General features: G+C 40.6%; 1 protein-coding gene across 3 annotated transcripts in view; it reads right to left on the bottom strand.

Moving 5' to 3' along the window:
* Positions 1-23,952, bottom strand: part of CSMD3 (CUB and Sushi multiple domains 3) — a 1,171,353-nt gene that overhangs the window by 226,451 nt on the left and 920,950 nt on the right. For all 3 annotated transcript variants that reach the window (XM_065399724.1, XM_065399725.1, XM_065399726.1), the window contains one exon: positions 21,372-21,488. In XM_065399724.1, the coding sequence (XP_065255796.1) occupies positions 21,372-21,488 (117 nt within the window). The remainder of the gene's footprint in view (positions 1-21,371; positions 21,489-23,952) is intronic.

The raw sequence follows: 23,952 nt of genomic DNA, 5'->3' as shown, positions 1-23,952 counted from the left end.
TTATTTGCTCTATTATCTTTCCGGGTACTGAAGTTAAGCTGACTGGTCTGTAATTCCCTGGGTGATCCTTTTTATAGATTGGCACTATATTTGTCCTCTTCCAGTCCTCTGGAATATTTCCTGTTTTCCATGAGTTTTCAAAGATAATCGCTAATGACTCAGCTATCTGCTCAGAGACAGATTGATTACTTGACCCAACGGCTAAAGTACAAAACCATCCACACAACAACACAACTAGCACACATAATTAGAAACACACATATCCCTCATTTGCCACCCACACAAATCAACACAAATGTTGAGCTATTAAAAGAATGGGAAGCACACCACCAAAGAACAGACAGAGCCAGTCATTTTGGTGTATTCTCATGACTAGAAGAGAAATGATAGTCCAGGTTTGCAAGGACCATCCAGCCAACTGGCAGAGGGGCAAACAGGCGTGGGAAATCTTGGACCTGACTCCCTGGAGGGAGGCAAGAAAGAAGCTGACAGAGGCAGCAACCATGTTTCATTGGGACTGAAGCACAACAGGAATTGTTAGAACAGAAGCTACAGCTGGGGAGGGACGGAGTGCAGCCAGATAATCATGTTCCACCTTCCCATGTCAAAAAAAACTTACAATTCACACAAGTTTTTAAAGGAGGCTGCAAAATAGATGCAAGTGCTGCATTATTCCCCATATGTTTTGATGTGTGGTAGAACTTTTTGTGAAATTGCAAATACCACCAAGTTAGATAGGCATTTTAGCTATAACTCATTTGTATTAAAAAGCTATTTTAAATTATTACAAATAAGTAACAGAACCAGAAAAAGTAATTTAAAAACAACAACCAACCAAACACAAATCCATTAAAAACACTGTTAATAGACAGTAATGGTGCAACTGTAATGGTGCAGCATAATCAGTCATTCCCCATTGTCAGAATTGCATACTCAGTTAGGGAGAAACACAAAGATCAAGTTTAGTGAGGGCTACAAATATATATTTTTTTTCATTCTTAACACAAATATAGTAACAGGGAAAGCACTGAGATAAATCCTATACCCTTGAAGATTGTATCTATATACACTGAGTATATAGCACTTACATCTCAGCTAATCAACAAAGACAAGGTTACTGGAAAGAGGAATGCTTCATGTCCAAGGGAATATAATGGAGGGGAAAGGTGATAAATGAGTATCATTACTAACCATTTGGGATCAGTCCTGAGTTGTGCTCAATAAACGCTGGGTGTAGCTGAGAGGGCATATCTAAAAAAACGCTACTTGCAGCTCCCTGATCATAAGGCTGGTTCTCCAGTGGTTCTTTTACTGGCATAATGTAGAGCAGCTCTAGGCTGTTCTACTGTACACTGGTCTACTGTGGTTTGTCGCTAGCCTTTCAAATGTGGCTCATGTTTAGGTCAAACTTATGACCCTCCCCTGAAACTTAAAAACATATTATAGCAACTAGAAGAAGGTTTCCAATCCCTAAAAATTTATTACAAAAATACATTGAAAAATTTAATCTCCTGTAGAAGTCACCCTATCCTGACTTCTTCATAGGCATCTGCTCACTTGGCATATATATCAAGCATTGAACCAGTGAATGAAATACTCCCCAGTTGTGAGATACATTCTGCATATATAATATCTGCCAGTCCCTGTTCCTATATACCTAGGAGATTCACATATAAGAGAAAAGTGATATGAAATGTCCTCATGATACTTCCTTAAATTATACAGTCAGCATCTGAGCAACACAAAGTTGACCGTGAACTTGAAAAAGAAAACAGTATACAGTAGTTATGTAGCTAATGCACATCAGCATTCTCCTGAGCACTTAAATTGAATATTGATACAAACTATATTATGGAAAGCAGTTAGAATAACAATTCTTGCTTTTTTATATAGTTTATAATGATGGTAAAGAGATATTAACCATCTACCAAATATTGGTATGCATTGTAGTTTTAATAGTCTAATTCTATGCCTTTTCTCTGTATTAAAAATACAAACAAAAATAAATGCAACAATCCAAGAAGTGGAATAATATAATACTACAAACCATAGATTCAACCCTCAGTTCACAAATCCTAATCTTTAGCAAAACCTTCCTTCCTCAAAAGACTCATAAGACCTGGGACTCAAATACTTCTCTGAAGCTCAAGAAATCTTAGCTGTTTGAAATCAAAGGGGAACAAATCCCAAAATTAATCTAATACTGAATTTACATGCCTAAATTTTATCACCACCTATACTGTATATTGAAAATGTATATACACAAAGCCATACCCTGGTATATATTGCCACATTTTAGAGGAAAGTTACTTTGTACTTTTATTATTTTGTTTTTAACTTTTCTTATTGATATTCTTTTTCATATCTCCGTGCATACAGCCAGGTTCACACTGTAAATTCTTCAGAGCATGGAATAGGTTTTCCCACCTCTATCATAATGGGGCATCACCTGAAGACAAAGACCTAGTCCTTAGGAATGTGGTAACATCAAACCTAGGATATCTGCATGACCAATGGCTTACACAAGAAAAATATATGAAAAATGACTAAAATATGAAACATAGTTTGGTGATTCACACCATTATGTATACATTATAATGGTTTTTAAGTACAACATCTGTTTCAAAATGGTCTTCTCATTGTTTGAATCACGTTACGATACCATCCACCTGCATAAAGCAGCAAGAGGTTCTGAAGACTCTGATCTGCAGAATCCTTCTTTACTCTCTAAGCTCCAGGAATAACTTCTATCCTCTTTGTAGGCCAGTCACTGGAATAGGACTTGACATACATCCTCCCAGTGAGTACTGGTGAGCAGTAGAATATTGGTGATTAGGAATCGTGGAGTCTATCCATGGCTCTGGGATGTGAGTGTGGTTTATAATACAAGATATGACAAACCAAACTGGTTTAATCACTCCAAAAGTAAGTGAAGTGTATTCTATGAATCAGCACAAGAGCAGCAACACAGTGGTCAAAGGGTTAATTACAAAGTATTTTAGATTTCTTGCAAAAGGAGTACAAAGACAAGTGAGACAATCTAGTGAAAACTTGCTGATTTTTAAACTCTTCTTATTCTATCTGTTTCATTTTTTTTTTCATTCAACCTTCATGAAATGTTCAAATAGTGCTCAAAGTTCATATTCTACGTTTTGGTTTTGCCATGTCAATGATTTAAAAAAAAAAAAAAAGAATGAAAGGTTTAAAGCTCCGGTTAAGCTGAACTCTGTAACACAACCCTTAACTATGGAGTCACAACCAGCACCTCCATCATTTCTAACCCAAACTTCCCCATTTCAGCTTGATCTGCTAGTTTGCCTCATCCATTGGTTGCATTTTGGTTTATTTATTTAATTATTAAAAACTCTCTGGGCGATGACAGCCATTTATTATATATGTTTGTAGAGCACATAGCACAAGGAGGTTCCACCTGGTTTTAGCCTTTAGGCATGACTCCAATATAAACATATAATAAAATAACAATAACAATTTTACTGTAAGGGATCTCCGAGGAGATAGAGAACAACCAGGAGAGAGATTGGCCAGACTTTCCTTTAATAATAAGATAGCAATTCTCTCCAGTACCAATGCTGATTTCTGATGCCTTGAAGATGGAAGGGTGCCTAGAGTGTGGCTTGAGTTTGTGTTGTCCAAGCTCAAGCCTCCTGAACAAATAAAAGCTCAAACATATCTGGTTTGCCAGTCTTCTTGTTCACCCACTAGCTGAAAGCAGAGTGATAGGTAGGTGCAATTTCAGCACTGAATATTAATAGATCTAGGTTTCGGCAGAGTAAATCTCCCTTCTAATTTACATAACCAGCTGTAGCAAGCTGAACAGATGTGATAAAAGTAAGCAGCTATCTATAATGAGTTTGTTTTTCATTCTTCACATTTCAAAGAGCTTCCTTCCACATATTAGACAAGGTGTATAAAAATACATAAATATATTTTCACATCCTCCTCCTAATAAAAATATTCTTTAAAAAAATCAGCAATACTTTTGGGAACACTTAGGTGTTCCTAAGAAGTTCTCCCATCCATGCACTCAGACTAGCCCTGCTTGGCTCCTGAGATGTGAAAGAATCATGATAGAAAAGATATCACTGCATCAGCTGCTGAATGTCTACTGCTTGCAAGAGAGAATTTATTCCATCTCAGTCCCCTATATGTTTCTCCAGTCTAGAAACCCCTTGATGGAACTAGAATTAGCTGTCTTATGGTTCTTGGTGATCATCTTGAAATCCTCTCCCTAGCTAAAAGTCTGACTACACATGGGCCTTACTCTGCTCTTACTTCTGCTGATTTAACTGTAATGTAATACCATTACCATAAATGTATTTACTTCTGATTAACATCATTGTGAGAGCAAAATCGAGTCCTTTGAGCGTTGCAGGAGATAGACATCAATATTAGTGCAAAAATGGATATTAATAAAATTATTGCAATTTATACTTATAATGCTTAGTCACTGAAAACTTGTCTGCATCATTATTAAATTTCTAAGATACCTACAATTATTTTTATACCCATGCTGCTTGGAGACTATAATGCCACTACTTATGTTTTTAGTTGCTTATTTTATTAAATGAGATGTTGAAGCTAATTAAATAAAATTTATGAGGCTTCTGCTTTTTGTCACTCAGGACACGCTGGTACACGCTGGTAAAATGAGGGTCCGGCTGGAGAATCTTGCCTGTATGCTCGGGGTTCTACTGATCGCCATATTTGGGGTCAGGAAGGAATTTTCCTCCAGGGTAGATTGGCAGAGGCCCTGGAGGTTTTTCGCCTTCCTCCGCAGCATAGGGCAGGGGTCGCAAGCTGGAGGATTCTCTGCGACTTGAAGTCTTTAAATTAAGGGAAAGTGGGTGGGTCAGCTTTTGTGGCCTGCATCATGCGGGAGGTCAGACTAGATGACCATATTGGTCCCTTCTGACCTTAAAGTCTATGAGTCTATGAGTCTAGGAACAAGTCTCAAGTGTTGAAGGTGATAACATCCTCGACCAATAAAGGGTGCTTATACAGACTCTAAAATGTCTTTATAATTTCTATCTTATTTTAATTTTCTATACTATTTTCCTTTACACTATATTTTGAAAGCATTAGGTATTGTGATTTGGTTTGAATAATATATTTGATAGGAGATTTATTTGCAAATTGCAAATGGTGTAAATGACATATCTTCATTCTAAGGACCATTTTGGTTAAAAGGCAAACAGCCAATGAATTATCTTATCAAAACCCAGGACACACTAGTCTAGTAGAACTTTGCAAAATATTAATGTTTTAGGAAGAGTCCTGACTTCAAAAAAAAAAAAAAAATAGGGTGTGTCATAACTATAAAGGGAAGGGTAACAGCCCTCCTGTTACAATACTATAAAATTCCTCCTGGCCAGAGACTCCAAAATCCTTTTACCTGTAAAGGGTTAAGAAGCTCAGGTAACCTGGTTGACACCTGACCCAAAGGACCAATAAGGGGACAAGATACTTTCAAATCTTGGTGGGGGGAAGGCTTTTGTTTGTGCTCTTTGTTTTGGGGGGAGTTCGCTCTTGGGACTAAGAGGGACCAGACATCAATCCATGCTCTCCAAATCTTTCTGAACAAGTCTCTCATATTTCAAACTTGTAAGTACAGCCAGGCAAGGCGTGCTACTTTTATCTTTGTTTTCTCAACTTGTAAATGTACCTTTTGCTAGGGTGTTTACCTCTGTTTGCTGTAACTTTGAACCTAAGGCTAGAGGGGGTTCCTCTGGGCTCTTTAGGTTTGATTACCCTGTAAAGTTATTTCCATCCTGATTTTACAGAGATGATTTTTACCTTTTTCTTTAATTAAAAGCCTTCTTTTTAAAAAAACCTGATTGATTTTTCCTTGTTGTAAAATCCAAGGGGATTGACCTGGACTCACCAGGAACTGGTGGGGGGAAAGGGAAGGGGGTGGAACGATTAATTCCTCCTTGTTTTAAGATCCAAGGGGTTTTGGATCAGTGTTCACAAGGGAGTTGGTGGAAGAGTCTCTCAAGGCTACCCAGGGAAGGGACTTAGCACATTGGGAGTGGTGGCAGCGGACCAGATCTAAGCTGGTAGTTAAGCTTAGAAGTTTTCATGCAGGCCCCCACATCTGTACCCTAAAGTTCAGACTGGGGAAGGAGCCTTGACATGGTGGCAGAACGGTGGGATCATTTTAAACCAAAAGCCAGTAAGATTTTTTTTCTCCTTTCTAGCTGCTTTCCAGCAGAGCTGAAGGTAGATGCATAGCTTATCTCATCCTTGCATGAACGCAGAGGTGTTAAGTTTTTTTAGCAAGGGTCTTTGTTAAGAGAAGGGATCACACAGTGAGCAAGCAGCTGGCAAAAGGAATTTACAAGCTGAATTGTTTTTTTTTTCTTTCTACCTCTCGGGTATAGCTAGTTAAAAAGTCTCTGTTAACTAAGCCAGCCCTGAGCTGAGTGCATCCCAGTTTCAGTGAACTGCAGAGGGGTGTGGCCCAGCACAAGAAAGCAGGAAAATGACTACCAGTGAAGCAGCTAACAAACTAGAACTGGCTAGACTGGAAGCAACAGAAAAAGAAAATGAACATAAGAGACGGATGGAACTAAAACAATTAGAAATTAAGGCAGAGGAGGCTGCCCACAAGAGAGCTATGGAGGAGAGGGAAAGAGAGAGGAAGCATGAACTGGAATTAGCAAGGGCTAGGCCGGATATACAAGCCAACCCTAGCAACCCCTCTCCAGGTACCGCTTCACATCCCAGAAAATTCCCCACCTACAAGGCAGGCGATGATACTGAGGCCTTAGAAAATTTTGAAAGGGCCTGCCTTGGGTACAACATCACTACAGACCAGTACATGGTAGAGCTCAGACCACAGCTCAGTGGACCCTTAGCAGAGGTGGCAGCCGAAATGCCTAAGAAACACATGAACAGTTATGAACTTTTTAAAAACAAGGCCAGAATCAGAATGGGGCTAACACCTGAGCATGCCCGTCGGCGGTTCAGAGCCCTAAGGTGGAAACCAGACGTGTCATTTACCCGACATGCCTACCACATTGGGAAAAATTGGGATGCCTGGATATCAGGAGCAAGTGTTAAATCTACAGAAGAGTTGCCCTTCCTAGTGCAAATGGAGCAGTTTTTAGAGGGTGTTCCTGAGGAAATAGAAAGGTACATCCTAGATGGGAAGCCCAAAACTGTAACCGAGGCGGGGGAGATTGGAGCCAAATGGGTGGAGGTGGCAGAAAAGAAAAAAACTAGTAGCAGTTGGAGCGAATATCAGAAGGGGCAAGCCGAAACAAAACCTAACCACCGGGGACAACCCAAGGCTCCACCTACATCCCAAGGGAACCGCCACACACCTTCTCACCCCACCACACCAGTCTCCACCAACCAACCTCGCCCCGGTGATACTTTAGCAGGGCGATGTTTTAAATGTAATGAACTGGGACATATAAAGGCCCACTTCCCCAAGAACCCCAACCAATTACAGTTCATTACACCACAATCACACCAAAGATCCCCAGGCCCAGATGCCTCTCAAATACCCTCGGAGCGAAGGGAAACCTTGAGAGTGAGCGGAAGGAAGGTTATCGCATGGAGGGACACTGGAGCACAAGTGTTGACTATCCACCAATCCCTAGTGGACCCCAAACTCATCAACCCAGAGGCTCCGGTGACAATTCAACACTTCATGTCACACTCTTTAACCTTGCCTACAGCCAAGTTGCCTGTCCTGTACAAGGGCTGGTCAGGAATGTGGACTTTTGCAGTCTATGACAATTATCCCATCCCCATGCTACTGGGGGAGGACTTGGCCAACCACGTGAAGCTAGCCAAGAGAGTGGGAATGGTCACCCGCAGCCAGGCTAAGCAAGCTTTCACACCTATCCCTGTTCCTGAGCTGTCCACCAGGGCCCCGTCTGTGTTACCAGAGACCCAGACAAAGGTGGTGGAACCGGATCCCCTGCCAACGACTGCAACAGCTGTAGTGGATCCAATCCCAGAGACCCAGCCAAAGCCAGTCCCAGAACCGGAACTGGCAACGCAACCAGCACCAGAACCATTGCCAGCACTGAGTCCAGCGCTTGCAAACCCGTCTACAACTCCAACGCCAGAGGGCACCAGCAAGCCTGAACTGCCCGAAGAAGCAGATAAGCCTACCCAAGAGGCTCAGCCAGAGCCTGAAATACTACGTAGTGCACCAGCGGAGAGCGGTTCACAGTCAACGGAAACAACCCCAGCATCTGCATCACTTCCAGAGGCACCAAGCCCCAGTCCACAGTCCAAGGAGGAACTGATGTCTCCAGCATCAAGGGAACAGTTCCATGCCGAGCAGGAAGCAGATGACAGCCTTCAGAAAGCTTGGGTGGCGGCACGGAACACCCCACCGCCTCTCAGCTCTTCTAACCGATCCCGGTTTGTTGTAGAACAAGGACTTTTATACAAGGAGACTCTTTCTGGGGGGCACCAGGAAGACTGGCATCCTCAAAGACAGTTGGTAGTTCCCACTAAGTATCGGGTAAAGCTCTTGAGCTAAGCCCATGATCATCCCAGTGGCCATTCTGGGGTGAACAGAACCAAAGACCGGTTGGGGAAATCCTTCCACTGGGAGGGAATGGGCAAGGACGTTGCTAATTATGTCCGGTCTTGTGAGGTGTGCCAACGAGTGGGAAAGCCCCAAGACCAGGTCAAAGCCCCTCTCCAGCCACTACCCATAATTGAGGTCCCATTTCAGCGAGTAGCTGTGGATATTCTGAGTCCTTTCCCAAAGAAGACACCCAGAGGAAAGCAGTACATACTGACTTTCATGGATTTCGCTACCCGATGGCCGGAAGGAGTACCCTTAAGCAACACCAGGGCTAAAAGTGTGTGCCAGGCATTAGCAGACATTTTTGCCAGGGTAGGTTGGCCCTCCAACATCCTTACCGATTCGGTAACTAATTTCCTGGCAGGGACCATGAAAAACCTGTGGGAAGCTCATGGGGTGAATCACTTGGTTGCCACCCCTTACCACCATCAAACCAATGGCCTGGTGGAGAGGTTTAATGGAACTTTGGGGGCCATGATACGTAAATACATAAATGAACACTCCAATGATTGGGACCTAGTGTTACAGCAGTTGCTTTTTGCCTACAGGGCTGTACCACATCCCAGTTTAGGGTTTTCACCATTTGAACTTGTGTATGGCCGCGAGGTTAAGGGGCCATTACAGTTGGTGAAGCAGCAATCGGAGGGGTTTACGCCTTCTCCAGGAACTAACATTCTAGACTTTGTAAGCAACCTACAAAGCACCCTCCGACACTCTTTAGCCCTTGCTAAAGAAAACCTAAAGAATGCTCAGGAAGAGCAAAAGGCCTGGTATGATAAACATTCCAGAGAACGGTCCTTCAAAGTAGGAGACCAAGTCATGGTCTTAAAGGCGCTCCAGGCCCATAAAATGGAAGCGTCGTGGGAAGGACCAGTCACGGTCCAGGAGCACCTCGGAGCTGTTAACTATCTCATAGCATCCCCCACCTCCAACATAAAGCCTAAGGTATACCATGTTAATTCTCTTAAGCCCTTTTATTCCAGAGAATTAAAGGTTTCCCAGTTTACAGCCCAGGGAACAGATGACGCTGAGTGGCCTGAAGGTGTCTACTACGAAGGAAAAAGTGATGGTGGCGTGAAGAGGTGAACCTCTCCGCGACCCTTGGAGGTCTGCAGCGGCAGCAGATCAAGGAGCTGTGCACTAGCTTTGCGCCAATGTTCTCAGCCACCCCAGGATGGACCAAACGGGCATACCACTCCATTGACACAGGTAATGCTCACCCAATTAGAACCCCACCCTACCGGGAGTCATCTCATGCCCAAACTGCTATAAAAAGGGAGATCCAGGACATGCTACAGATGGGTATAATCCACCCCTCTAACAGTGCATGGGCATCTCCAGTGGTTCTAGTTCCTAAACCAGATGGGGAAATACGCTTTTGCGTGGACTACCATAAGCTAAATGCTGTAACTCATCCTGACAACTATCCAATGCCACGCACAGATGAGCTATTGGAGAAATTGGGACATGCCCAATTCATCTCTACCTTAGACTTAACCAAGGGGTACTGGCAAGTACCACTAGATGAACCTGCCAAGGAAAGGTCAGCCTTCGTCACCCAGGCAGGGGTGTATGAATTTAATGTGCTCCCTTTCGGGCTGCGAAATGCACCCGCCACCTTCCAAAGACTTGTAGATGGTCTCCTAGCGGGATTGGGAGAATCTGCAGTTGCCTACCTCGATGATCTGGCCATTTTTTCTGATTCATGGGCAGAACACCTGGAGCACCTGGAAAAAGTCTTTGAGCGCATCAGGCAGGCAGGACTAACTGTTAAGGCTAAAAAGTGTCAAATAGGCCAAAACAGAGTGACTTACCTGGGGCACCAGGTGGGTCAAGGAACTATAAATTACCTACAGGCCAAAGTGGATGCTATCCAAAAGTGGCCGGGCCCAAAGTCAAAGAAACAGGTCCAATCCTTCTTAGGCTTGGCCGGATATTATAGGCGATTTGTACCACACTACAGCCAAATCGCCGCCCCACTGACAGACCTAACCAAAAAGAAACAGCCACATGCAGTTCAGTGGACTGATGAGTGTCAGAAGGCCTTTCACCAGCTTAAGGCGACAGTCATGTCTGACCCTGTGCTAAGGGCCCCAGACTTTGACAAACCGTTCCTAGTAACCACAGATGCGTCCGAGCGGGGTGTGGGAGCAGTTTTAATGCAGGAAGGACCGGAACAAGAATTCCATCCTGTCGTGTTTCTCAGCAAGAAACTGTCTGAGAGGGAAAGCCACTGGTCAATCAGCGAAAGGGAATGCTATGCCATTGTGTACGCGCTGGAAAAGCTACGCCCATACGTTTGGGGACGGCGTTTCCAACTACAAACAGACCATGCTGCGCTACAGTGGCTTCATACCGCCAAGGGGAATAACAAAAAACTTCTTTGGTGGAGTTTAGCGATCCAAGATTTTGATTTTGAAATACAACACATTTCAGGAGCTTCTAACAAAGTGGCTGATGCACTCTCCCATGAAAGTTTCCCAGAATCAACTGGTTAAAAATTGTTCTTGGAATGTGGGACATATTGTTAGTTTTTATATAATCAGTAGTATGTCTAAAGGTGAATGTGTCTTATTAACTCTGTTTTCTCCTAGAGCTCCAGGAAGAAATCACAGCCAGTGTGGAACTGGCTGTCCAACACTATCTGTGATTTGGGGGGCGTGTCATAACTATAAAGGGAAGGGTAACAGCCCTCCTGTGTACAATACTATAAAATTCCTCCTGGCCAGAGACTCCAAAATCCTTTTACCTGTAAAGGGTTAAGAAGCTCAGGTAACCTGGCTGACACCTGACCCAAAGGACCAATAAGGGGAAAAGATACTTTCAAATCTTGGTGGGGGGAAGGCTTTTGTTTGTGCTCTTTGTTTTGGGGGGAGTTCGCTCTTGGGACTAAGAGGGACCAGACATCAATTCATGCTCTCCAAATCTTTCTGAACAAGTCTCTCATATTTCAAACTTGTAAGTACAACCAGGCAAGGCGTGCTACTTTTATCTTTGTTTTCTCAACTTGTAAATGTACCTTTTGCTAGGGTGTTTACCTCTGTTTGCTGTAACTTTGAACCTAAGACTAGAGGGGGTTCCTCTGGGCTCTTTAGGTTTGATTACCCTGTAAAGTTATTTCCATCCTGATTTTACAGAGATGATTTTTACCTTTTACTTTAATTAAAAGCCTTCTTTTTAAAAAACCTAATTGATTTTCCTTGTTGTAAAATCCAAGGGGATTGATCTGGACTCACCAGGAATTGGTGGGGGGAAAGGAAAGCGGGGGGGGGGGGGGATGATTAATTCCTCCTTGTTTTAAGATCCAAGGGGTTTTGGATCAGTGTTCACCAGGGAATTGATGGAAGAGTCTCTCAAGGCTACCCAAGGAAGGGACTTAGCACATTGGGAGTGGTGGCAGCAGACCAGATCTAAGCTGGTAGTTAAGCTTAGAAGTTTTCATGCAGGCCCCCACATCTGTACCCTAAAGTTCAGACTGGGGAAGGAGCCTTGACAGGGTGAAAAAAGGAAGCATAACAGATGTTATTAAACATTATAAAACTACTTTGTAAAAGTGAGCTTTTCTTTACCCGCTTTACAAGAAAAAATCCTCAGTTTCAGAGCCCCCACAAAGAATTATTGAATTACAGAATATCCCTACACCGGAGGGTAGGGATAGGGTCCAGAGTGACCTAGAGAAATTGGAGGTTTGGGCCAAAATAAATCTGCTGAGGTTCAACAAGGACAAGTGCAGAGTCCTGCACTTAGGAAGGAAAAATCCCATGCACCGCTACAGGCTGAGGACCGACTGGCTAAGCAGTAGTTCTGCAGAAAAGGACCTGGGGATGACAGTGGATGGGAAGCTGGATATGAGTCAGCAGTGTGCCCTCGTTGCCAAGAAGGCCAACAGCATATTGGGCTGTATTAGTAGGAATATTGCCAGCAGATCGTGGGAAGTGATTATTCCTCCCTATTCAGCACTGGTGAGGCCACATCTGGAGTATTGCGTGCAGTTTTGGTCCCGCCAGTACAGAAGGAATTTGGACAAATTGGAGAGAGTCCAGCGGAGGGCAATGAAAATGATTGGGGGGCTGGGGCACATGACTTATGAGGAGAGGATGAGGGAACTGGGGTTATTTAGTCTGCAGAAGAGAAGAGTGAGGGGGGATTTCATAGCGGCCTTCAACTACCTGAAGGGGGGTTCCAAAGAGGATGGAGCTCGGCTGTTCTCAGTGGTGGCAGATGATAGAACAGGAAGCAATTGTCTCAAGTTGCAGTGGGGGAGGTCTAGGTTGGATATTAGGAAACACTATTTCACTAGGAGGGTGGTGAAGCACTGGAATGGGTTACCTAGGGAGATGGTGGAATCTCCATCCTTAGAGGTTTTTAAGGCCTGGCTGGGATGATTTAGTTGGTGTTGGTCCTGCTTTGAGCAGGGGATTGGACTAGATGACCTCCTGAGGTCTTTTCCAACCTAGTATTCTATGATTCTATGAATGTTGAAAATAATTTATTTTAGCAATATGCTAAAGCTTTATGATTTGGAAATGTTTTGTAGAAAACCTTTGTAAATTCTCAATTGATGTTCCCTCTTAAAGGTGAAAACCTTGTAATTCTTTAGATTAGGGATCGGCAACCTTTGACACGCGACCCACCAGGGTAAGCACCCTGGCGGGCCGGGCCAGTTTGTTTACCTGCCGCGTCCGCACGTTCGGCCAATCGCGGCTCTCACTGGCCTCGGTTCGCTGCTCCAGGCCAATGGGGGCTGCAGGAAGCGGCGCGGGCCAGGGGATGTGCTGGCTGCTGCTTCCCACACCCCCTTTGGCTTAGAGCGGCGAACCGCAGCCAGTGGGAGCCGCGATCGGCCAAACCTGTGGACGTGGCAGGTAAACAAACTGGCTCGGCCCAAGGTTGCCGATCCCTGCTTTAGATGCTTGAATGGTGTATGGGCCTCTTTTGAGATGTATATTTACAAACATTTTGCATTCAAATGCAAACATCTAATATAATAACTTTCTAATATCATTGCTATGTAAATAGAAAGATGTTGTATCTACCAATACGGAGTCAAATGATCTTGCAATAACTGGTTACCAGTGTAAGAAGCCATTTGAATATAGAATATTTATATTAATTGGGGAATTAGTTATCTAGCAATGCTTAAGCAGTTTCCTTACCAGTCTCAGAAAGATAAGAGCATCTCTCCAAAGACTATTAATAACATGAGACAATGTCTCAGATGTAAGTTTAAATTTAAAGACCCTCTTTAAGAATTAGTTAAATTTAAAAAAATTGAGAACTGGAAAACCTTTTATATCTGGCGTAGGGATATGTGAGCCCATTTTAAGCAGATTTTCAATTACTATGAAGCCCCAATGGAACTTGAGGGATAGCTCAGAAAATTGATTGAATAAAAGAAGACAAATTTAAAACTCGTACTTTAAAGATGCTCTGAGAAGTTTACGCCAGAAGAACAAAGGCAATTAGAAACCACTGCATAAGCATAAACAGATTACATATTCATGAGCTCAAGATAGTACTAAGACCAATTCACAAAGGTGCTGAGAAAATGAAATAATAACAGCTGTAAATTTTTAATCCAGCCACGCCTGAAATGTGTGTTTTCTTCCTTCTATTAAATTGGAGAAAACAGATGGATATAAAGTCTCTCTGAACTGAACAAGCTTCACTCCCTGCTCACATCTCCACAGGAAAGACAGCTAAGAACAAAGCAAACATAGAGCAGCATCAAGAAGCAACATGACAACATCACCAAGAAATCACAATGTATTGGTGAGATGAAGTTGTAGACTACTGCCGGGGAACTAGATTTAAATTCTTCTTGAAATGATTTAAAGTGATATTAAAATACTATTGTAATGTAAGATATTGCCAGCTTCTCCTCTTAAACACCACATTGTTTTTAGACAATGTATTCCTGGAGAGCAGACATATGCTAAAATTGTAAACAGAGGGAAACAATGCTAATTACGTTGGATATAAGATCCTTAATATTCATTAATTTGTCAATCTCAAGACTATTCAATGAATGGTTTTCTTTGACTAACTAATTTAAATACTTTGTTTCATAGGGATTAGTTAAGCTTACTCACCTTTATTCACCATTTATAAAGTGTTTTAGTTATTCATGATATACCAAATAAGATTCACCTACCCTTAATTGAATTTCCTTTGACCATCTATGAACTGTTTTAGTATCTGTAACACATTGAAACAGGACTCATTACTACTTGGGGGAATAATAAACTTTGGCCATAACTTACTAGGAGAAGAGTGACCTCCAAAAGGTCTCACTCTCAAACGCGTAATCTCTGTTAAAAGCCCTCCACAGAGAAACATACAGAAGAGATTGTAACTAAAGTAATCATTGTTTATTGTTTACATTCTGTTAAGTTTTTAATTAAGTTTTTCCCCCCTTTCCTTAATAATAAAATAGCTGTTGGTAATTCTGATTATGTCACTTGTTTTAAATTGACGTGTTTTTGAAAGCAGTGTTTCTCAAAGGACCCACCAATGGGTTGCAGGAAGGTTTTAGATGGCCTGCTGGATACCGAGACCTCAATCTGCTTAGTATCATGGCAAACACATTAAAAAAAAAACACCAAAAAACAAAACAAAATTTTTTTTAACCTCTTATTTAATATACAGAAAAGAAGGAAAAAACAGTGAAAACCGGGGGCGGTTAGTTTTAATAGAAGATGTGTAGCTAAATCCCCTGCATTGCTTTAAAAATCTCAACCAGAATATGCCTCAGAGGTTCCTTAAAAAAACCCACAACTCTCTATTCAACAGTGCTGAAGGATATAAACCAAGAAAAGCAAATGTTATACTTTAATACAACTAATTATAATAACAAAGCCAACTTAGTTCTCCTTCCCTCCTTATTGAGAGAGTTTCTTGTGAAGTTCTGCCACTTAATCAGCTATCCAAGCCTAGGTTATTACCTTTGAAAGTGTGAACTGAATTTGAAAGTACAACAGATTCTATTGAAGCAACTCTGGCATCGCATGGCTTTTAAACTGACTGCAGATTCCAGGTTCAATGAACTGTCTAAAATGGAAAATATGTGTCGGGCGACATTGTTTGCTCTATGTTTGGTCCAGCTGCCAGAATAAAAGTCATACCCGTATCTTCCATAGATTACAAGAATAAATCTTTTAAAGACTATTCTCATAAACAAATTGTTGCTGGGCTCTTATCCTCCGATTCCATCTCCTTCTGCAGAGCAATTCCAAGTGCCACATCAGACTACGTACAAAATACTGGAAAAGCACCTCACATGCAAACTGACTTAAAAATTGCAGTATTGTGTGTTCTAGTAAGATATTTATGGACACTCTTAAGGGTGTGAAAGCATGGGCCTTTTATCATCATCCAGGACCGAAGCAGAGCAACTGAAACAAATTTATCTCCCTACTGTTACTAGAAACTGAAAAGCCACCAGTGGCCAAATCTGGCAAAAAATGCTATATTTTTACTTGTGTTACCAACAACATTGCAAATATTACAGGCAAGTTGTGAGTGGATAAAAAGAACACTGTATTTTGCAATAAATGTGCAACATGTAAAACCCCTATTGAATTTGGATAATGCCCCAGTTATACATGTGCCTATTAGGCTTCTAAGTAGGAAAAAAGGATATGATTTAAATAATAGGCTCCACATCAGCCACTGAGAGTGAAACATTTTTTTTTCTGCTGACATGCTATATAAAAATATGCTCACACTTTTGCATTGTGCTGTGTACAATATGTTTTACTGTTTCAGTAAAACAAAACCCTATTCATTCTCTTAGGCTATTTGATCTGAACTTTATTTATTTATTTATGAATAATTAGATTATTTTAAAATGCAAATATCAACCTAATTGTGAAATGCAGAGCATACAAATTAAATCATGCAAGTCAGCAAAATAAAACAAAATCTTAAATTTCTGAATTTTAATTGTAATCAGTGCTGGATTGTGTATTAAACAATTAGTGATCATTACACCATTTTGAAATATCAGTGGGAGAGTGTCAGAGATGATGAGTCTTCTGTGTTTACAAAAGACTCTGCCCGTGGCATGCTGTGTGCTTTTGTGAACCATTTATCTTCTAGCTTAAGCCTGTCATAGTATGAAATATTGCAGCTGTGATTCTGCATGACAGAATAATGAAACATCGAAAAAAGGCTATACTGCAGTGATTTTTCCATAGAAACTTAGCCATGAGAAGTTGAAAAACTGCACATGAAATAGCTTTTCTTTTCAGTCCATCAAAAACTTTTTAAAATCTAATACTCTGGTTAAAAGACCTGTTGTTTCTTTCTACAGATGCAATACACTATAGCATTGCTGCTCTTTGTTTCTATATTGATATTGGTTTAAATGACTCTAAATTATACTATATTAAAACACATTATATGTGGTGGGAATGTACAATTGTCCTTGTAGCATTCTGAATTGTACATGTTTCCATTCAAAATCTCTCTCTCTTGTGTGTATATATAATATATATGTATGTATGTATAATATATAAATCCCTACAGCACCATATGGAAGACTATCATATATGTTCCAACACTCTGTGGGAGAAGAAGACTTACAAATACATTCAATATAATGAAAAAAATATGCCTTGCCATTCTCCTTGGTACCTGACTCAGAAATATTTTGTGTCAGCAATATGGTTTGAATACTCCTCCACTGTCTACAAAGCTGATCTTGCTTTGCATCTTGCTTTGTCATACTCCCTGTCAAATCTTTGGGCAGTCATGCAGCTCCTTCAGAATTTAAAAGGAAGATGTGTGGCTAGGACCAACTCAATATTTAATAAGAGTGGACCAACTCAATATTTAGTATGTGCCCTGTATAGATATAGCCTAAGATGGCATTCAAATCCATATTAAGTTTAGGTGGGAATTTGCATTCAAGATTAAATCAGAGTTAGTGCTGAGAATTGAGAGCACCAAGATCTTTTATGAATTAATCTTGCAGTGAGTGATCCCTATACATTCTGTTCAAAGTACTTTGTCACCCTCAATGATGAGGACTACTGTATTAATGTAATACCTGATACTAGACACAAAATATATACAATGATGCATAATCAATTTTCAACATAAAACTTCAAATACTTTTAATTAAAAATATATAGCAACCCTTTTCTGCAATTCCATTTGAGTGCAATTTGACAAATTAGAGAGGTTAGCCGGTTGATCAAACACATTAATAACACAAGTGACCAAGCTGTGGAAACTATCTAAAATTTGGAAGTGGTTTTTTTTTTTAAAATAAAATGGAACCAAACAATTTATATGTCAGCATCAGTGTGATAAACTAACTAATAAGTATCAACTTTGAATTGTGACAGGTACTGCAGGAGACAGAAATTCCAATATATCTAGACAGTTTTGCTAGGTCTAAAGTATAATCTTAAAATGGACAGGAATAAATCTATAGCTGTGCAAATGTGCTTTCGATTACAATGCAAGTTCCAGATTCTCTGAGGTTTGTGCACATAAGTCTTGGGCTGATGCAGGCCAGCATGGGACGTCCTCCCACTTCGCCCCACAGGCAAAAATTCCACCCTTAGAGCAGGCCACCTACAGAGTCATAGAATTGTAGGACTGGAAGGACCTTGAGAGGTCATCTAGTCCAGTCCCCTTCAGTCTCTACATTCAGTCAACCCCAACTCCCTTCACACTCATAAATCTTTTTTTCTTAAGAAGCTCTACCTTTTACTTTCAGAAATCCTGTAGAGTATTCAGTACATTGCATCCCCCTTCTGCTTCAGTTGTCTTCAGACAGTAGCATGATATTCTCTCCCCAACCCAAGTCTTTTGGAGTCCAGCAGGGTAAACCCACTTTTTCCAAAGGCTGAGGTCTTCAAAATATTCTAAGGGAGCTAGAAACCCTGTAATGGGGCCAAAGTACCATTCGTGCTCCAGCTGCTAGTTTCTTTTTATTCACTGTATTATTTTTTCTGCTACTAGAATTCTCGTATAAACATGGAGAAACTTTAATAAAGACACTATAGACTGCAGTAGGGTGTATTTTTAGTATAGTCCATAATTTCTATACTATAATAGTACCCCCTATAGCACACACAAAAGTATGTTTATTTTAGATAAACCTAAGTTTGAGAGACAAACCAGAAAATCATGACATTTAAAAGTTAAGATAAATAATTTCCCTGCATTGTTTAGTCATGGTAAACAACATTAAATGGAAAACACCACATTATATATCAACCTATAATCATTGCACAGGTAATTGTATCAATTCAATATGGAACATAATTAAATGCCAGATCATATTTTGGATAACCAAAAATCACATTTGTTTTTTACTGCTTCCTATTTAGAAGCTCAATAGTGTATTACACTTGATTATTATTATTGATAATTAATTATGTATTATTATTATTATTTGTATAACTTATTCTTCAGACTTTCTTAAAATATCCCCCTCAATATGCTGCTATTCCTCCTGATTATGATAAATTCACAAGACAAAAAAATAGGATTTTTTCTGGTACAAAAATCATTTTAAAAAAATAGTAATGAGAAACAAATTGTTACAACAGAGTGTGTTGTACTGAGAAACTCCTTTTATCTCTACAATTAACCAAACACCACCCACTCCTCCTTTCTCACAGCCCATTTTCTTCTTATCTTAATACAGGTAGAAACTGTTTTGATAAAGTGTTTAAATAACCTCCAACTCTTCATCTAGGGAACTACAAAATGCATGACATACTATTAAAGAATTTCATTATTATCTCATCTTCTATTTTAAGCCCTTTCCTATTTGAACACATCCTTGAAATGGTTACACATAAAATGCAACTGTCTTCTATTGAAAATTTAAAGCATATACCTATTGTTACAGAATGCCTTAGGAAATAGAGTCTTATGGTAGTACTGTAGATTCTACATGCTTTCAATACCATGGGACTGGAGAAAGTTAAGATTGAATTGGTGTTGACTGAACAGTATGACATAAGCATAGAGCCAAGACTATAAATATTTTGAGGCAATATTCATTATATTTATCCATCCTACAGCTCTTTACTCCTCTTCATCTTATCACTAAACTGAATTATACTATCTTATTACATTCAACATATGTGATATTTCTATCAGGCATCCTCTCTCCTCCTCAGTACTCGTAAAAGGTGTTAGATAGACATAACTGGAAATGGAAGTTCTCTATTTATCTGGAAAGGATGAACAATAAGGACACTCATTTTCTGCCATTTTCCCAAAAACCTGATATAGCAGGATACACCGCTAATGGGAGAAAGGCAGTTTCTTCTCTTTGCTTCTTCAAAACTGGGTGTCTGTTGAGATTTGCAGGAACTGTTTGCAAGGAATTTGATTTGGACTTCCACTAACTACTAATTAGACATCAAATCAGAATGTGATGATAATTTCAGTCACTAGCAGCCTTGCCCAGATTTGATCTAATGACTCAGAAATCAATAATAGTCTGAGCTATCTAGTCCCCAGTTCAATGACTGGACATAATGTTGTGTTTGGTAGAACCTTGATACAATATTCTGTCATTTAGCTTCCCTTTTGTTTTGCCCAAACTGTCATTCTATCTTTCACACAGTGAAATCATTTCCTTACTCTTATGGTAGCAAGTTGGGAGAAAGACGCTCTAAGCCAACAGGGGAGAGTTCTTCTGTCAGTTTAATAACTCCACATCCATGAGAGGCAGTAGCTATGTCAGCAGGAGGAGCTCTCACGCTGACGTAGTGCTGTCTACAAAGGGATGGATTTATCACATCCCTGAGCGAAGTAGTTTTACTGAAGTAAGTATATAATGTCTACCAAGCTTTAGTTATATTTCTGTATCATATTTTATCTCTCTACCTCCCAACCAATCTTTCCACTGATCTTTCTTTTCAATAGTGTGGTATACCAGAAGCTTTCCATCCTGTATGTTAACCCTTTGGTTATCAGACACTGCAAAATCAATCTTTCATGTGACCAACTCCAATAAAGTTAAAGGCTGAAATCCTCACACTCTCTGCAGCCACTTTATGTCATGTACAGGCCCTGGGTGGTTTAAAGGGGCCCTAAAAGGCCTGGATCCAGCTTTCGGAGGATTCCTCTGGTGTAGAAACTGCAGAAGATAGCTGTAAGGTTGCCCACTGTGGACCTCTTCACAAACCCTCACACAGGGGTCATGTTGGGGGTGGGGCTGCTGGGCACAGTACTGCAGAGAGTCTGTGCAGTGCTGCAACTGAGAGGCAGGTAGAGATAGGCTGCTGTAAATCAGACAGGGCCCCATAAGTGCCTATATTACACCTGGGACTACAGAGCTGCCCAGGATTGGGAGGTTCAATAGTGCTTAATGACACCATAACCCTCCCCCCACCATCTTGCGCTGTCAGTTCTGTGCTGCATGTCCTTGAGGTTCAACACAAAATTACTACCAAACAGTCATACTAACTTGCATAAGTGCTAAATTTGGCCCATTATTTTGAGAATAACATATCTATATTACGTCAGCATTTATAACGGATTAAAAATAAATCACTAATATTTTCAAAAAGATGTTATTTTTACAAATATTGTGACCCATATATGTATGAATACATGAACTACAGATCAGAATGCATGACAGAAAATTACTGATTGTCAAAACTCTAACCAGCACTAGCAGTTTACACTAGTTTATTTTAAGTGCACTGTATATATTTTCAACATATAAGTAATTACAAAATCCTTCCAAAGAGATAAATAGTGCAGAAGTAATTACAAGTATGAAAGAAACAGTTAAAAAATGAGATATCCTACTTACCAAACTCCTTGGGAACAGCAATAGAGTAAACACAGTTGTGTCCAACACTGTAGTTTTTTGGGTAATTTGGTGATAATACCGTGCCTTCAGAGCCTGTCGACCGGCTCCCACATGGTGCTAGAAAGTACAAATGTATAGTATTGAGCTATGTAACATTCAAAGGGTGATCAACTTAAACGTGTCTAACACTGATTTAATTTGCTGCGTGCTGTTATAATGTACTGCAGTAAATTATCTTAACGTTTACACTAGATTTAATTTGTTTATTATGAGCCCACACCTGGGATGATGAGCGCCTTCAACTCCCTTATATGTCAGTTGTATTGAGAGCTCTCTGCTGTTTGAATCATTATGTTTCTATATCACTTATCAACAGTCTTAAGATAACAATCTTCTGTATATGCAGCGTGCTATTATTCATTCCACTGAATGCTATTATTCATTTCTCAGATAATTGACAATCTCTTAAAGGGGCAGTTTATGTAGTCCTTACATCAGTGAGCATTTATTCCAATAATCCCACAATGCAAAAACAAAGTATAGAACAATTCAAATTATTTATCAAGGAGTAAAGTTGAGACTTGACTTGATATTGACTGCAGGGAGCTACACTGATTTACATTAGTTGAGAGGCTGGCCCCTTGTTTCCAAATATATCTTGCTAATAACATTAATATTTAAACACATTAACAACGAGCTAATCAACTTATGTTTGTAGATTTCTAAATCTGGCAATACAAGTTTTCATTTAATATACGTAATTCATATTTGTCAAGTCAGAGATAAATTCTCCAAATGCTATGTAAACAGAGTTTCAGAAGCAATTATATAAAACAATAAAAATCCACTATGAAGTAATGTCCTATGTATATTTCAAGCAGTTTAACTAGGGCTTGCTTCTCAGGGCTGGTCCACACTAACCCCCCAGTTCGAACTAAGATACGCAACTTCAGCTACGTGAATAACATAGCTGAAGTCGAAGTACTTTAGTTCGAACTACGAAGTACTTACCGCGGGTCCACACGCGGCAGGCAGGCTCCCCCGTCGACTCCGCGTACTCCTCACGTGGAGCAGGAGTACCGGCATTGACGGCGAGCACTTCCGGGATCGATTTATCGCGTCTAGACAAGACGCGATAAATCGATCCCAGAAGATCGATTGCTTACCGCCGAACCCGGAGGTAAGTATAGACGTACCCTCATATATGTAGAAAATAAAACCCACTTTAAACTAGTCTAATGGGATTGTACACTTAACAAACCATTGCATCTTTTCCTTAAAAGAGACTTCTAATGACACTGCAAAATACTTAATATGTGCCTTTTTAAGGTAGAGTTTACCAAATATTGAAAATACTAATGCTATTTATTTTTGTGGTAGGTTGTCAAAGCATAGTAATCTCTTTTGCACTCTGACATTTAAGAACAACAAATCCTTACTTCCACGACCCTTTCTTTTCAAAGTGTCTAATTCTTTTTCTACCATAAAATTAAATATGAAGTGCAGAACAAAATTCATCATTCAAAATAAATGTGTATGAATGTATTATTGCCACTTCCATTCCTAGAAAATTATTACTTTAGCTCCCACTAGTTTATTTTAAATTATTATAAGCTTAGCTCTCACACAATTTTAAGGATGAGAATTCACCCCGTAATAGTGAACTCTGTAATCATTCATGCCTCCATGATCTATACTGTGTTTTTTTTAGTAAATTGTCCCTAACTTGGATTCCCCTGAAGTTCATCCAGAATCTGCAGTACAGTAGTTGCAGAACATGGCAGCCTAAGGGCATGGCTACACTTGTAGATGTGAGTTAAACCCGTCTTCATAGAGCGCAGTAGGGAAAGCGCTGCAGTCTGTCCACACTGACAGCTTCAAGCGCACTGGCATGGCCACACTTGCAGTGGCATTGGGAGTAGTGCATTATGGGTAGCTATCCCAGCATGCAAGTGACTGCAACGTGCTTTTCAAATGGGGGCGGGGGTGGAGTGTGACAGGGAGTGTGTTGTGTGTATGTGGGGGGAGAGACAGTGGGTTTTTGGGGTGCTGAGAGTGTCAGCATGCTGTCTTGTAAGTTCAGACCCCCCTCCCTTCCCCCCCCCCCACCTCTCTCTCACTCACTCAAAGCACACAGTAAATGTTTGCTTTTTCTTGAGCTGATAAGCAGCCGGCTTCTCCGAAACGGAGCTTTGAAAGGGCATTTCCGCATTCCTGCAGCTGATTTCACAACAATGACAAGAGTGGCCACTTGACTTAAGGGGATTATAGGATGTTTCCGGAGGCTGATCACAGCACAGTAACGTAACACCTCATTCACACTGGCGTCGCGGCGCTCCAGCGGGGGCGCAGCAAACATTATTCCACTCGCCACGGTGGAGTACCAGCAGTGCTTTAGCTGCGGAGTCAGAGCGCTCTACGTGCCTTGCCAGTCTGGACGGGGAGTGAGCTAGGGCGCGCGGGGCTGCTTTTTTCTTTCTCACCCCATGATACGAAAGAATAAGAGACTATAACAAATTAACTATACTGGTTCTTTAACAGAGCACTAGCCTCGTTACTGCAGTTTACTCATAGATGAATA

Source organism: Emys orbicularis, chromosome 2 (assembly GCF_028017835.1).
Source record: "Emys orbicularis isolate rEmyOrb1 chromosome 2, rEmyOrb1.hap1, whole genome shotgun sequence".
Classification (NCBI taxonomy): domain Eukaryota; kingdom Metazoa; phylum Chordata; order Testudines; family Emydidae; genus Emys; species Emys orbicularis.
Note: the sequence above shows the minus strand (reverse complement) of the source record. Positions and strands in the feature narration are given on the sequence as shown.